The following is a 16738-nucleotide window of genomic DNA, read 5'->3' as shown; positions in this document are numbered from 1 at the left end:
GTATGAATAAATTATGAGTGCTTAAATCACGTTTTTTTATTTCTCCCAGTGTAACTTTATTCCACAACGTCTGAACTCTTTTCGTTTAATCCATCGAGTCTCATTTTATCCTCAAAACTTCATATTACTCTTAAACGTTGAGCGTCATAAAACTCTCCGGTAATGAGAAATTTTTGAGAATTCATGACCGTCCGCAGCGTAACGAGAAACGTTTAAAAATACGACTCTTTGTTGGCGACACGAGGCATTGAGAGGGCTTTCCGAAGGCACGAAGCTTCGTTTCAGCGCGTTGCCATTTCCCTATGCAAAGCATAAAAGAGTTTGTGGAATTTTCCCGGTTTCTCTTTCAATCTGTATCTGTCTTTTCGAGTCCTCTTTCCAACAATTTCATAATTGGAACCGACGATTCCGTCGCTTTCATGATAACGAGGATATTCTTGGAATACAAATGTTCTTTTTCAAATGTGACTACTCATTATTGTTTGAAATTATCAAGAGCGAAATTATTTTTCGTTATTTCCAAAAGTTTATATAACAATCAATTCTATTATTTTTCACGAGAAAACTACAAATATACACGGTTTCAAATGATTTACAAAAGTATTTCAATTTTTTAACGCGTATTTTAAAAAGTCTGATCGAAAAATTTAATAAAGAATCGAATTCATTTTTTTCCCCGTTATCTTTATCTTTTTAATCCCAACAATATTTCGCTAGGTACGTAACCGAATTCGACGGTCCCTCTGAGAAGGAGTCGTGACGCATCAACGAGGATCAACCCCTCTTGGCACGGAAAAGCTCTATGACCAGGCGCAGATCAGCGCGAGCACGAGTTTTTACGAGTCAGACGCGACAGTCGCAGAATAAGAAATTAAGGGGTCGTGCCGAACGAAAGAACTCCAGGAAAAGATCTAGAGAGGAAGAGGCAGAGTTAACTCATATGTCCTACCTTTTTCTCAAACCCTATAGGAAGCAAGGTGAAATTTTTGAAAAAAGAAGAAAATGAGATTGCAAGATAAAGTAATGTTGTTAGTTTGGGACGTTATACGTTCTTCCCCCTCCTCTCTCTCTTTTTCATTCTCTCTCTTTCTCTCTTTCTTTCTTTGTCTTTTTCTCTTTTTCTTTCTTTCTGTTGTTTTCTATGTACGTACCTTTCTTACCGAGGCAACTTTCGTTCCAGAGGAAAGAAAAATGGCGGTTCCAGAGAAGGAGAAAACGTCGTTTGCCCCCCCTCCGTTTTTCATAACGACAGGAACACGCGTATTGGATGAAAAATGTTAGCGAAAAGGGTCAACAGCCAGACGGCCTTGAATATTGCGATTCTAAAACGGAGACAATCGTTGCTACTCTTTTCTCTCATTGTCAGTTATTTCTATGCGAAGGTAAGAAAAATTATGAGTTTGATGGCCTCCATAGAATACGTTAACGAAGAATTTTTTTCTTCCTTCTCTTATCATCTCTCCTTCCTTTATCTACAATAAAGGGAAAACTTCAAATAAAGGTCGAAATGCAAAAAAGGGCCGGTAACCTCCTCTATTCCATTTTCTATGAGATGCAGAAGTAAAAAGAGAGAGAAAAAGTCGTCCACTAGCCAAGGACAAGCTGACAAATGGCAAGGATTTAAGCAACGCAACCGCTTACGAAAAACCTGCGTTTTTCATCGCTGGAAAAGGGCGGTTACTTTAAGTAATTGCATCGCTATGCTCGAGAAAGAAAGAGGAGGATAAAGAATAAGGAAAAGGTAAGGAAATAGAATAAGATACAATAGATCTAATGTAATTCACTCTAGAAAAATCGTATCTAGAAAATCGAAGAAATTCGATAGAACATTCCAGTAAAGATAGGTTACCCTAACGGTTTAAAAAAATTAAAATTTTATTATTACATTGAAATTTAAATCTTTAACGAAATTGTAACAGTATTGTGAAATTGTATATCTGCACGTTATTATTAAAACTACTAAATACTACTAAAACTATAGTTTCCTAACTGGACGCGTACATATCTGAATGAATTTTTTAATTCGTTAATGTATGAAATTTTTTTTTCGAAATTGCGCCTTTGTAAAATGAATCACTTATCAAAAGATCCTTTCGTACAATTGAAATTATATCGATTGAACAGATTCTGTTCGACCAGAAATTGGTCAGGAATGTTTTGCGAACAGAGGTTGACGTTAAAGCGCACAGCAAATAACGAAATCAATATTTCATCAGAATATATTTTTGTATTATTTCAAAAACATTTAATTATATAATACAAAAAAATGTGTGTATAGACACATTGATTGTTTAACCAAAAAATCTATAAAAGCATGATTTTTTGATGCCATCACAGTGGCTTCCCTTAAATAATATACAGAGGATAACATTGAAAGAATACACAAAGTCATAACGTTTTGGACTGGCGATTAGAAAGGATTAGACAATGGAAGTAACTATAAACAACCTCGCTTACCAGAACTAATACCAACAGAGTCGTTCTATCTACCAAGAAAGTTTCTTAATGTCTTCGCGAAAGATCGTCTAGCGAAGTGTCGAGAAAGAGAGAGAAAGAGAGACAAAGAGAGAAAGAGAGAGAGAGAGAGAGAGAGAGAGAGAGAGAGAGAGAGAGAGAGAGAGAAAGAGAAAGAGAGAGAGAGAGAGAACGAAAGAGCTCAGCAGACGAGAGGATTCAGTAATACGAATTTCGTAAGAAGCATTAAGTTCCGCAATAAACGCCACTGAGAAATGAACGGCGAATCGTGCGGAACTTCTTGCGGAAGTACCGTTAAAATTGGCGGAATATCTTGAGGACTCACGGATAATAACGTCAAGACATTAGACAGCTCCGATCCCTTAAATAAATGCTTCGTACAGATCGTTGCCGAGAATTTAGAGAGCGGTCTAATATTTTATATGACACATGGTAAAAGCACGCCTGTATAAAATCAGCGAAATTTTAAGAAAGTCTATAGATTAGGGCTTGAAAAGCACCAGTGCTTGAAAAGCTATTGAAAAAGCGCTTGTTTGTCACCTTCTAATCAGAAATCTATTCCTTAAAATGAAAAAACATGAACATTCACCTCATGTGATCTTGAAAAGTTTTTTGATATAGATGGCTTAATCAGACATTTTTTTTCATTTCTGTAATTTCTGTAATTTCTTTATGTATACTTAGATTTATATAAGAAACATAATAAAGAAGACGTTATTTTATTTTTAAAGAATGCAGAATATATTAATAATTTCGAATAACTAAACAGATCGCTTTTAGCTTGGGACAAGTATTTCTTTTCTATTTTTTTTTTTTTAATTTTAAGAGTATATGGTTTACTTGAGTAAACTAACATCAAAGCCACGAGATATATATATATATATATATATATATATATATATTGTGAAACTTTTTACAATCCCTGTTGATTGACTTATTTACCTCATACACGCACACACACAGTTAACTAATTCTCGACCTTCCATCTTTTGTTTAATTCCCGACAAGCATATCTCACACACACATACAACTAGCAAGATCTAGAATCTTCTACCTACAATAAATACAGTTAATTAAAAAAGTCTCCGTATATAGTATTAAAATTTTCTTAACATTATTTCTCTTCAACCGGGATGTTAATAAATAAATAATTTTTACTCCAGTATATTCAATTACATGACATTTATTATTAATGAAAAAGAAGAAAACATATTTATTTATCAACACATAAAATGAAGAAAAAGACAAAAATAACAAAAATAACATCAGAAAAATCTCCGTACAAGACTGAATTTAACAATTATACTAAATACCAAAAATTCAGCAGGATGTTTACAAACAATATTGAAACAGTATTCCAAAATCAAGTACAAGTTAGTTTCTCTGCTAAAAAAGAGAAAAGATCATACACGATAACATTTTCCCGAAAATGGAAATACCGATAGCAATTCGCGAGTTAATTGTAAAATAAAGAGAAGAAGGCAACATTAAGAAAAATTGCACAAATTGTAAAGAAATCATACTCTTCTGTACAGTACGTTCTTGATAAATATAATAAAACTGAATCACTGAAAAATGGACGGCGAACAGAAAAACCTCAAAAATTAAAAGCACATCATAAACGTGCTATTTTAAGAACAATAAGATATGATCCACAAGTGCTCTAAATTGGTAGATATGATTGAAACTGACTACAATATTAAAATAGTATCTGAAACTGTTCAAAATGTACTTAGGAAAGCAATGACCGTATAGCCAGAAGAAAACTTTTCATTAGTGCAAGTAATACACGTAAACGTTTGAAAATCGCAAATTCACATATTAACAAAGATACAAATTTCTGGAATAATGTTATATTCAATAATGAATATAAATTTAATATTGTTACTTCAGACGGATACACTAAAGTCTGGAGAAAACCAAATATATAAAAGGAATGTAAAAATTTATGTCCAATAATTAAACAAGGAAATGATTACGTGATAGTTTGGGAGTGCAGCCGGGATTGGAAATTTAACATTTATTGATAAAATAATAAATTAAAATGTCTACCTCAATATTTTGAAAAAAAATTTAAATAGTAGTGCAATGAAATTAAATCTAGAAGAGTCGTTTATCATTCAACGAGATAACGACCCAAAGCATATTACAAAAAGTAAAGGAATGGATAATGTTCCGAAGTAACTTCATACACCTCTCAATCATCTGATATGAACCTCATAGAACATTTATGGAGCCATATTAAAAGAAACTTAAGGAAATATAATATTAAAAACAAAAAATAATTAAAATCCAAAATTTTATTTGAATGGAATAATATTCAACACAGTGTGATTGACAAATTTGTTGGCACGATGCCAAGAAGATTACAAGAGATAATTAAAGTAAAGGAAGAACCGATAGATCATTAATTTAAGATATTATGATTAATAAAGTTCTATATATACGAAAACTTTTTTGACCTTATTTTTGTTATGTTTGCCTTTTCCTATATTTTACTTGATAATTAATTTCATTATTTTACATTGATAAATAAATGTATTGTTTTTTCTTGTTCATTAATAATAAATGTTATGTTTTTGAATATACCGGCGTAAATATTATTTATTTATTAACATCCCAGAGATAAACAACATTAAGAAAATTTTAATTCATGCACCTCCAAACCATCACTCAACCACCTCCATGTTTAATTGTTGGACATCTATTTTTACATTCCTTTTGTATGTTTGATTTTCTCCAGACTTTAGTGTATCCATCTGAAGTAAAAATATTAAATTTACATTCATCATTGAGTATACGAAGATAATTGACTAACTATATATCTGCATTATCGATATTACCTGGAATTTTGTTAAATAATTTAACAAATTAATGAAATTAAGATCGATATATAATGTTTCGCGAATTTCGTTGCTTTTAAACGTCGCAAGAGAAAGGTTGATGCACAGCAGCCAATTAGCCGTCCATGTTTCCCAGAAGATACCGGCGACTCTTGGGTAAACGCAAATAAGCGACTTGGAAATTTTCAAAGCTCCTGAAGTTCTACAAGAAAGCGCGTGGCAACTGACGACTGAAAGAGACACCAAGGAAAAGAGAGAAAGAGAAAGAGTGAGAGAGAGAGAGAGAGAAAGAGGGGAGAGAGAGAGAGAGAGAGTAAACTGAGAGTAAACGAATGGCAAGGAAAGGAGACAAAGATAAAGAGAAAGAGAGAAAAATATGGCAAGTTTACATTTAATTAGTCGGTCGCCGGTAACTATGCTTGAAAGACCACAGAAGGAAGGTTCGCTTGCAACAGCGAATCGCCCATTTAAATGCCCTTTTTCCGCTCTTCTTGCCGATAGCTAGCGAGCTCCCTAGTCGTTCTCTTAGCTTGTAATTGCCGCATAGAAAATGAGATTCTCCAATGTCTTCTTTCCTACTCCTTGCTCTCTAGACCCTTCTCGCATCTTCCGATAATTTCCTGTAAAGTAAAGTGAACGTTCTCCGAAAAAAGTCCCATTGTTTTCTTTTTCTATCGAAGAAATTCAACGCTAAAATAAAGAGAATATAAAGAGAGGCTAAAGGATAGAGGCAAAAAAAATATATATATACATAGAGAAAAAGAGAGAGAGAGAGAGAGAGAGAGAAAAAGTCGAAATAAAATAATTAAAAATCATATTCTCAAAAAAGTGATACTCTAAGATTTTCCAGTTCATCATTTAGAAAGATTTCGCTTAGGCTGTTAATTAGATCGAACGATAATGGTAGAATTATTCTCTCTCTGTCTCTCTTGATCTCTCTCTCTGTCTCTCTTGATCTCTCTCTCTGTCTCTCTTGATCTCTCTCTGTCTCTCTGTCTCTGTCTCTCTTGATCTCTCTCTGTCTCTCTGTCTCTGTCTCTGTCTCTCTCTCTCTCTCTCTCTCTCTTTTTCTCTCTCTCTCTCTCTCTCTTTCTCTCTACCAGAGTGGTTGAAGGGCTGAAGATCAAAGACATACCAAAAGCGAATGGTCGCTTTTCCCTTCTAATTATGGAGAATTTCCCCGTCAATTTACACATCTTGCTGTCAACGCTTCCGACAATATCACCAGCTAAGGGTGGAAAGTAAGACGAAACTTTGAGAACTCTTACTATGTTTTTCTTGGAAATATCAACTCGACGATACGAATAGTTTGATTTCTTCAAACTTTAAGTTTTATAATATATATATATATATATATATTATTTTCTTTTGATTTCAAATATATTAATCAGTATTTTTGTCAGATGAAGTAGAAGGAGGAATAACTCTTGTTTCTCGGTCAACGATTAATGGTCATCTGCAAAAGCAAAATGACCACGCCTGCCAAAGCAATTAGGCAGCTTTATAGCCCGTGAAATCAGATGCGACCGTTCGCATGGTCCTTTATCTCGACAGTATCCGTATTACTAAGACACGATATTACCTTTGTAAAACAACCAATATAAATAATATTCCCTGCTAAAACGTATTTTCTATTTTTGAATTAAGTAAAAGATATTTTAACAATTACTTCAAATTTTCTTTCCTCTTTCATGAATTTTATATATTTACGGTACTCGTCTAGTTTATTCTTATTATGTTCGTTTCTATTCTTCCCACACTTTTCGGTTCACTTTGTTGGATCCTTTAATAAATATCTCTTTTACTCTCTCTCTCTCTCTCTCCCTTCTTCTCTTTGCAAGCTCAAATGCGTCTAGAAGTAAAGGAAGTAAGGAAGGAAGCCGGGCCCACGTCTTGAATAGGCTGCTACGAATCGACCCTCCTCGTACATTCCCCTCCTTCGTTCTCGTTCAGCTTCGATTCGCGTTCGACAAGTAATTAGAGGAAACTTCGCTTCCTCTCGAGGGTAGCCGATATTCAACTTCTACCCCTCTCTCCCTTTTCCTTTCCTTCCTCGAACTCGCTCCTTCACCGAACTCGCCGATAGGTAGCTACTTGGTGCGTAAAAAAGATAAACTTTTAATTTATTTAAAACTCAACCCCACGACTATGGTCAAGAGAGAGAGAGAGAGAGAGAGAGAGAAAGAGAGAGAGAAAGAGAGAGAGAAAGAGAGAAAGAGAGAGAGAGAGAGAGAGAGAGAGCAAGAAAGAAGCTTTTACCCTCGGCTCTCGAGCCATGCATATACACTAATGAATTCTTATTCGATGTTAGTATTAAAGAGGTCGCGAATGGAGTTGGTAAGCTCTTTCATCGAGGGACTCATACATAAGCTATGTTACGGGCCTGGAACGAAAATTGTTGGAATGGTTCTGTCCGTAAAAGATGTTCTTGCCAGTTAAAAAAAGTTTTTCCTCTCTAAGAATTGGTTGAGGGGACCGAAAAATATCGTAAATAAACGTTCTATATTCATTAAAAAATTTGTTTCGATTTTGTAATCACGTTTTTGATTTCAAATATTAATAAAAAATAAAAAATTAATTTTACCTAGCTATATATTCGGTTTTAACGTTTTCGTTTTATATTTTCAACCTTTCTTGAACATTACTATTATCTACCGCTAGATCTGATATACCTTTGAAACCCTTTCGATAGTCGACTTTTAGGCTTCCCCAAAGGATTATCTTTCGTGAACGGATGTCCACTTCATGCTAATCGAAATGAACATCGAAGTGAAGCTTTTGCATCGAATGTCCTCAATTTTCCTTTATTTCGTTTTCAAGCATTGATAAAAAAAAAAAAAAAAGAAAGAGAAAAAGATTTGGCAGGATTTGGCGTCGATTCTAAGATATTTCATTGGAGTCGAACGTATTTTCGAGTAGGCCTTGGGAAATGAGAGAAGGAAATACGCGCTGGGAACGATTTTTCTTGGAAATGGCAGATAGTAATATCGCTAATACATTTTTCGATGTAGTGGCTGAACAGTCATCTCGACCTCGTAACAAGTAGCTACTAGCTTTTTTACGCGTTCTCACCGTCGTGGCTTTCCGCTGGAGATCAAAGTAAATCCGTCATTGGACCTTTGCTTTCCCTATTTCTTCTTTCCTCTCTTTCTCTCTCTCTCTCTCTCTTTCTCATTTATAATTTTCATTTCTCTCTTTTTATACGCCACATATACATTTTCTATACTCATATACGAGAGATTTGTAGTATCAAACAAATTTTTGATTCACAACGATCAAGACATTAGTTTTAGTTTCGTCTTAATAATTTATTAACTTTAAACTTTATTAAGAATAAAATGTCAGGTCATAAAGTTACTGAACTTTGATTAAAACGTAATAAAATTAATCGGCCACCAGCATTATTGGAATTAAAAGTTTGTTATTGTTGTTATTATTATTTTTTTCTTTAGTAGAAGAAAGTCCATTATTCCTAAGATGCGAACGATCTTACCTTATTAATTTATCGACTCGCGGTGGAGCTACCATCCCGCAGCTTGGAATACTCGCAAACTCGTTGCGACGAGGTCCCGTCGCGTTGCGGAAATATTTCAGAGAACCCCATCTTCGTGAGTACGTCCGGCTCAATTAACGGCAAACACAGTCGAGGGGTGCGCCTTTTCTCCTTGCCTTACTTTTATATATGAAACTAAGAGGGAGGATAAGGGGGAGAGAAAAGTAAGTCCGTGTATATTCTCTGAGTTAACGTGTGCCAAGGGAGACACTTTTGCATATCAACGATGATCTGTACTGCCACCTTACAAATTAATTCAAATAATTTTCGAAATGAGAATTATTATAATAATGTAACATTATCGTGCTATAAAATACATACTTTATATCAACGTATTATAAAAAAATTTTCGAATAACTTTATGAGAAATAAAATAAATGCAGCGAAAATAAATTCTAATTCAGATAAATAAATTATAAAATTTTTAACGATTTATTATTGAAGTAATAACAATTTCAAAAGATGTAACGAACAAAGTGAAACAATCATAAAAGTGATTGAGTGCGTCTTGTCGGCAGCATTATAAAAATTATCAGAATCATAAGGAGTGGATTTCATATAAGCTAAGGGATACTTTATCCAGTGTTTGTAATATATAACATCAGTGTAAATTCCAGGAAGTTTTGGTCTTGCGCAGCCCTCTCCGGCTGAAACGATACCCATTAGAACACCGTTGCAAACCATTCCGCCACCAGAGTCACCCTGCGAAAAATAATTATGATACTTTAAAAAACTTTTCCCCAGGGAAAAGAATATATATCAGAAGAAAAAGAAAATTTCATTTCGGTAGATATGTATACGAAAATAGATATTAAAATATGATATACATAATATAAATGAAATAGTAATGGATTATGAACGATAATAGTAGAAAATATCATTCGATAGAAACAGAAATCGATCGATAGTTGTTCGAAAAATATAACCTTTTAGCTTAATAATTGATTCCTTTTTTGATCAACAAAAGTTTCGAGATAACGATTGAATAATATCTCAATAAGCATCATAAAGTCAGTAAACAATTAATGTAAAAGACGAGTAAGTAAAATATTTTAAATTTAATAAGATAAGATTTAATTTGTAATGAAGATCAATCGATCGCTACGATTTGCATTCATATATTCTCTGACCAAATCGTATTTTTTACCTGGCAAGCATCCCTCAAGCCTTCGATATAGCCAGCACAAAACATTCCTGGTGGTAATTTTGTTACTTCTACGAGGAGATTACGACAATCTTCCATACTCAAAATCGGCAGATCCACGTACATCAAGTCGTTGGTCACAGGTGGGACGTTCTATCGAATTTCAAATAACTTTCTTCAAAATAATCGAAATAACAGATATATTTTTCAAACAATCTTACCTCTGCAGGGTAGCCCCATCCTGATACTTGACAGATCGTACCAGGTGGAACTTGATCCTCAGCCAAAGGAATCGGCTTCAATTGTGCCGTAAATTGAAATGGCATTTTTAACTATGGAAAAAAGATATGCGTAAGACGAAAGTAAAATTAAACAGAGTCATTGTACATGAGATCAGCTTACATTGCCTTATAAATTTTAATCCTAACAATGTCGGTAAGAAAAAAAAGATAAGATTAGATGTGAACTTTCATTGCTTCTTTGTTTATTTATCGGAAATGTGATAGCTGCGCATGTTACAAATAACGAATTTCTAAACACTTAAAATATCTACATACCTTGAGTATAGTAATATCATTTTCATAAGTATTCTGATTAAATTTTGGATGAAGTAAAATATTTTGAACGCCCCTTTTCTGGCCAAACTTTGTCGTACGATCAAGTTGCATTTCTCCGCCAACGACGACAATGGTCCATGGTTCAATGGGGATATTGTTACTAAATAATTTATTGATTTTCCATTTTCTTTCAAATGCTTTTTGTAAATTTTCTTATAAGAAGATATAACTACTCACAGATACATGCAATGTGCCGCTGTTAAAACAAAATTCTCACTGATCACGCTTCCGCCGCAGAAATGATTTCCAGACCAAGTGCGTCTCAATGATACCTACTTACATTAACGTCTTTATCCAATGATTTTTTTTTTTGTAAGAACAAGATATACATACATATATCGACTCAGTTGTGATACATACCTGATGCGGAAATTGACTAACCGCTGCTTTTGTTCCATTCACTATACGTCCGGTAATATTGTAACTGGTTATTTCAACATCATCGTATAAACTAACTCTTTCACCTGACAAAACGCATGTAATAAAATAAGACAAATAAATATAGATATATACGTAAAATAAACAGGTAGTTATAAATTCCATTCTATTTCAACAAGCGACAAATAATTTTCCTTAATAATTATACTTTGAACGTTATCTTCTCCCTCGAATAAAATTTCAATCATTGCTTGTCGATTGGACGATCAATTAAGATAATTGCAATTTTCGTTGTGCCCTCGGTTTCTCTCAAAGCGACGTATTTTCAGTCGATTATGCATATTAACTTTCGACATAAAATAATTACGTGGACATTTCGAATTTTCATGATAAAATCTCGTGGACAGTGTACGAGAGAAAAAGTGAAGGGAAGGAGAAAAAAATATCGAGGAAAAATGCTTGCGAACGACGTGGGACAACATCAGGAGAAAATTAATTATTCGTTTTATTATATTTTCATATTATGCAAAATGTTTAATTCGGGCTTATAAAATCCATAAAAATTTCAAATTTTTACTCACCTTCTATGACGATCGTCTCGTAAAGAAGAAAAGTAACGATTATAAAACGTAAAAACTGTGAATATAAAGGGTAAAGCAAGTGAATTTTCATTTTGCAGTACTTAAAGTACTCGATAAGAAAATCACTAAAATAGCAGTTCGTCTAGAATGTAAGACCATACGATACTGACGATTGAAAATCTTCTGCTATCTGACTTTCTCAGAACGTTTAACAAAAACGTCTATTATCGTAACGTGATAATCAGTTATCGCTTATAGCATCTTGCTTTAATTTCTATCGTAGTGCGTTGGTAATGGTAAAAAGTTCATCATGAAAAAAATTCATAATACGTTCGTTAACAAATTAATTGTGTAAATATTTGTATGTTTCATTGAGTTATCAAATTGATTAATATAATATTTGAACTAGAAATAATATGCAAGTAGTAAAATTACTAATAATTTATAATGCAAAACATCAAGTCGTACGAAATTTTTATCTATTTTTTTAGTTTTGAGGTTATCATAAAACTAACAATTACATCTTTGCTCACCCAAATAGTCGTCACTATACTAGATCTTGATCGTTCCATTGACACAGATCTACGATGTTTCCCACGCACGTGTACGTACACACGTACAAAAGATTTGATCGTAAGTCGAGAACGCTCGGTTTATCAATTATCATAATCGTAGACCAAACTAATTATAAATTCGGTGGAATATCAAGAACATATTGATACCAAAATGAATCGAAGGCTATCAGCATTACATAATTGTATTTGAAATAGTCAAGATCTTTTATTATTAACAAAACAGTGTCCGTTAACAGTGTGACAGTAGAAATCGAGAAAACCGAAATATTTTCTACTCTTCTTCTTTTTGTTTCCTCTATTTTTATCCGTCTTTTCGATCATCGTATAATACATTTGAGGATTACTGTCGGATATAGAAATTTGTTTATTTTCTTATCCTGTAAAATATGAGAATATTTTTTTTTCTTTTATTCAGATGTCATCCGTATGACCAATCTCCAATTTTTTTCCCTGAAAAACGAGAAGTGAAAAGATAAAAGTATGCAAGATGTAATATTAATAATCAAAAACAGTGAATAAAGTCGATAAAAAAAACCCAAATGAAAAACGTATCAGAAATGGATCGATAGATGTTTTATCGCATATCAATTATCGCGTTTATAGAAAGAATCTCGTAGAGATATCCCAAAAATAACTTCAATTAAATGTTTCTTATCGAATAAAATTGATATCTAAAATAATTGTACGCAAAATGATACAAATAAAACCTTTTACAAAAAATCGAAATCATTAGAGAATAAAAAAACATGACACTACTTCAATATATTTTAAGGATAGCTTCTTTCAAATTGGTCGCAATTATCTATCTCTCCAATAAAATGACAAGACCGATACGAGATAGGATATTGCGTATAATATAAAAAATTCTAAAGGAAAGAATTTTCTATCTGCTTTACGTTCCCAAGTACGATAGTGCGATGCTTGCAAATAATGGTATTTCTAAAGTAGGATAATTTTTCTCTTAGTTAAGGTTATTTCATTGGAAATACCGCTAAATTGCATGTTCTCAACAAGTATCTAACATACAAAATACCCTGCATTTAAGGTACCATCGACATAAATCAGAGCAAAATATCGCTGGTCTTACTAAGCTTGCGAAACGTTTGTGTGCAGTTTAAAAAAAAAAGAAAAGAAAAAAATAAGATATAGAGAAAGTGAAAAAATAGTATCGATAAATTATACACCTAATATAATAAATTATATTATATGTCCTTAATGTTATGAAATATATGGAAAAGTAACTTAAAGGAAAACACAAAGGGAAAGAGTTGTGAATAAAGGAAAAAGAAATGGAAAGAGAAAGAAAAAGAGAAAAAGAGAGAGAAAGAGAGAGAGAGAGAGAGAGAGAGAGGGAGAGAGAGAGAGAGAAGGAGAGAGAGTGTACAGAGCTGATAGCAGGAATTTCCCATTCCAACCAACATAAACCCATACAAATGCTACGTACAATTTTCGTGCATCCGACGAAGCTATTACAAGATTCGTGGTCTTGTCTATGCACAGGAATCGCGTTAGATCGGGCGAACTGCGTGTCTTTATACATATCGAATTCAAAACACTCTTCTCTTTTCATTTTTCGCTATACCTATTTTCGCAAACCTGAAAGTTCGAATACATTTGATGTTAAAATACGCGCCGACGGTACCTACTCCTGTTAATAGGCAGAGAGACGGTCGAGCACTTAGACGAAGGTTAATAACGAGCGAGAACTATCGTCGAAAGCCTACGAGTTTTCGTGGTTTTTCTTCCATCGGTGATGAGCTTTTACTTCCTTTTCAACTAGCTACAGTTCTTTCAAAAAGTGAAAATTCAATATAAAAATGAGTTACTATTTGAAATGGAAAATGTTTTCAGAAAATATAAAAAGAGAGAGATGAGGAGAGAAAGAGGAAGGAATACATTGCAACAAAATATCAGTAACACATTGCAACAAAATATCAGGATATTTTATCGCAATCAATAGTAATTAGTAACGCACGAGAAGCACAAAAAAGCGAAATATATACCCCGTGTCGGGTTGATTGCGTTTGACGGGACATGCCATAAACTTATTGCTCCTCGTATCTCATCCACGTACATATGTACATGGTATGTATGTGCTTTCGTATAACGAATCTGTGAAGGCAAGGAAAGTGGTATTAGTAGATAAAGCCATGCGTGGGCGACCGTAGAGAGTATGGCCGAGGGTACTCTCGATCTCACTCGCGAAATTTAAAGGATCTCTGCCTTGGGGCGAAGGCCTTGAACGAATATTAAGCTGATCACATACATCGAACAACGAAAGGTCCAGAGTAAAAAATGTTTCCATTGTTCGTAACCTTGAATCGATAAGAGAAAACGTGATGTAGGAGTAGACGATTCGATTAGATATTTTGAATAAACAATGAAACTGGCGAAATTTTATTTGATGAATGATCTATTATATACTATAAAAATACTTATCCTTCTTATAAATTAAAAATTATTTCTGTTCTTACATTTATTCTTCTGAGAAAGACTACATAACTCTCTCTCTCTCTCTCTCTCTCTCTCTCTCTCTCTCTCTCTCTCTCTCTCTCTCTTTATCTATATCTATTTCTTTATTCTTTATTTTTATCTCGTCTTAGCTGATACACCGTCTCTATCTCCTTTCTGATGCCGCCCACTACTACTACCGAGTCACTTCTCTCTCTCTCACACCATTTTCCAACATTCCTTCCACTCCCTCCTCTTTCGTCCTCCACAAGCCAGCTCTGCTACTACCTTCTATGAGCTTCTTACAGCCGGATCGCGGAATCATTCTCGATGGTACCGAGGATAATGTTTATGGTATATAATGATAAGGAGTGCTATGTTAAATCTAACCACTTGGGGAATCTTTCGATAGATAGCGCAATATTTATCCTCACTAAATTTTCTAACGTTTTAAATAATTCGATATGCGATGATAATGCAATTATTTATTTGCAAATCAAAGAAATAATGAATTCGATGACTTGTTCAATTTGTTCACTTTATTCCATTAAAATAATATTAATTTAAATTTCATTCTTGAATCAATATAAAAGGGAAAAGTAAAATATTCGTTCATGTTCACAAATATTTAAAGGAATAAAGTATATACATACATATACAAAAACAGGCCGCAAACATTGTTAAATAATTCGAAAAGAAGAAATAAAAAAGTGCATAAAGATATTCTTAAACATTTCAACGAAGTTCAAAACGGAGTAGATGTATCTAGCTACGAGAAATACTTTGACCTTGATAAAGTGGCGAACTCACGACCCTATTCGTCGGAGCCCTTCTCTCCAACACACAGACACATAAAAACATGCACATTCATGCTTGAAGACCGTTCCACGACGCTACCATCCGGTGTGTGGTGGAAGGAGGAAGAAGGTAACCTTGACTGGAGTGCAAGCAGTTAAAGGGCCGTTCAAGGCCTACCAGACGATCCCTCTCTCCCAGTCCATCGTCTGGCTTGGCTGGTCGTTACGCTTCGCCAAGTGGACGATGGATGAAAACTCGCAGAACGGAACCTTTTCCATTCCTCGTACAAATACGAGTTCGCCTACAGCAACCACCCATTCACTCTCCACCTCCTTTTATCTCGCTCGGAGAACAAACTCCAGAAATGCGAGTAACAAGCAAAAATCTTTTCCCTTTTCTATACATTGTTTATTCTTATTCAGCCCATTAGCATGTTGAAAATTTAATCTTTGAACATATTCTTTTTCTAGTAATTATATTTTAAATAAAAAATCTGCTTAATAAAGAAATTTTATGGACTATATCGAAGCACTACTTTATTTAATTTATCTCGTTAAAGCTTTCATTTCTTTTATTAGAAAAAGAAAAAGAGAACAAGAAAAAATGAAAGAGAGAGAAAGAGAGAGAGAGAGAGAAAGAAAGAGACGATTGTTCCATGATTTCCATTTTCCTTTATCCGTTTTATTAAAAATTTAAAAAGTTATTTTTTTTCTAATTAATTTTTGGCAGTTAGATAGGGAACAAGGGTGCAGAAAAGAACGACGAAGTATTTTAATTAATCTCTACATCGAAAGATGAAAAAGAACACATCTTCTTGTCGGAATTATTTCATTTCCAGTCGTGTACATGCTATGTATGTATGTACATACATATACCTCGGTTAAGCGAAATTCAAGCGACTTGTACTCGACCCAACCGCTTTCACTGGGTTTGCGATAGGGCGACGGTTATCGAATTCTACTTCAAAGTCGCTCTCTTTGTGCCAATACGCATCCCACGTGGCTGAATTTTTTATATGATTTACCATTTCCGTCCTTGTGTTGGAGCGTATGCAATGAAGAAGATAGAGAAAGAGAGTATGAGAGAAAGAGGAAAGAACCGAGAAGTAATGCGACATTTCGAAAGCATCTTCGAGCCCTTTTCCCTAGTGGTAGGCGTGCGGCTGACGGCCCTTTGGCTTGTACCTCCTTGAGAAAAGCCTTTCTTGATGTAAAAATTGGGTTGCGTCTTTCCACCTTTTCGGACAAAAAGACTACCCTCCAACACTCGAAAAATTGCGTTTGTCGTACCTTAACATCTTATATATAGATCGTAATGGTTTTT

General features: G+C 34.0%; 1 protein-coding gene across 1 annotated transcript; it reads right to left on the bottom strand.

Annotated features, from left to right (window-relative positions):
* Nucleotides 1-9280: 9280 nt before the first annotated feature.
* Nucleotides 9281-11782, bottom strand: LOC118444817 (trypsin-2). Its single transcript, XM_035873488.2, has 7 exons — nucleotides 11592-11782; nucleotides 10993-11096; nucleotides 10810-10904; nucleotides 10573-10732; nucleotides 10237-10347; nucleotides 10019-10168; nucleotides 9281-9573 (listed from the first exon to the last, which is right to left on the bottom strand). The coding sequence occupies exons 1-7, from the start codon at nucleotides 11680-11682 to the stop codon at nucleotides 9307-9309; spliced, it is 978 nt and encodes a 325-aa protein (XP_035729381.2). The 5' UTR covers nucleotides 11683-11782; the 3' UTR covers nucleotides 9281-9306.
* Nucleotides 11783-16738: the final 4956 nt, after the last annotated feature.

The sequence above is a fragment of the Vespa mandarinia genome, chromosome 2 (genome assembly GCF_050613455.1).
Source record: "Vespa mandarinia isolate Hongniang chromosome 2, ASM5061345v1, whole genome shotgun sequence".
Lineage (NCBI taxonomy): Eukaryota > Metazoa > Arthropoda > Insecta > Hymenoptera > Vespidae > Vespa > Vespa mandarinia.
This window is presented reverse-complemented; position numbering and strand designations above follow the sequence as displayed.

Excerpts from the sequence above, each read along its gene's own strand:
- LOC118444817 (XM_035873488.2), bottom strand. The coding sequence starts at position 11,682 with ATGAAAATTCACTTGCTTTACCCTTTATATTCACAGTTTTTACGTTTT. Across the intron at positions 11,097-11,591 it reads CGAGACGATCGTCATAGAAG|GTGAAAGAGTTAGTTTATAC; the intron begins GTGAGTAAAAAT and ends GCGTTTTGTCAG. Across the intron at positions 10,348-10,572 it reads ATGATATTACTATACTCAAG|TTAAAAATGCCATTTCAATT; the intron begins GTATGTAGATAT and ends TTTTTTCCATAG.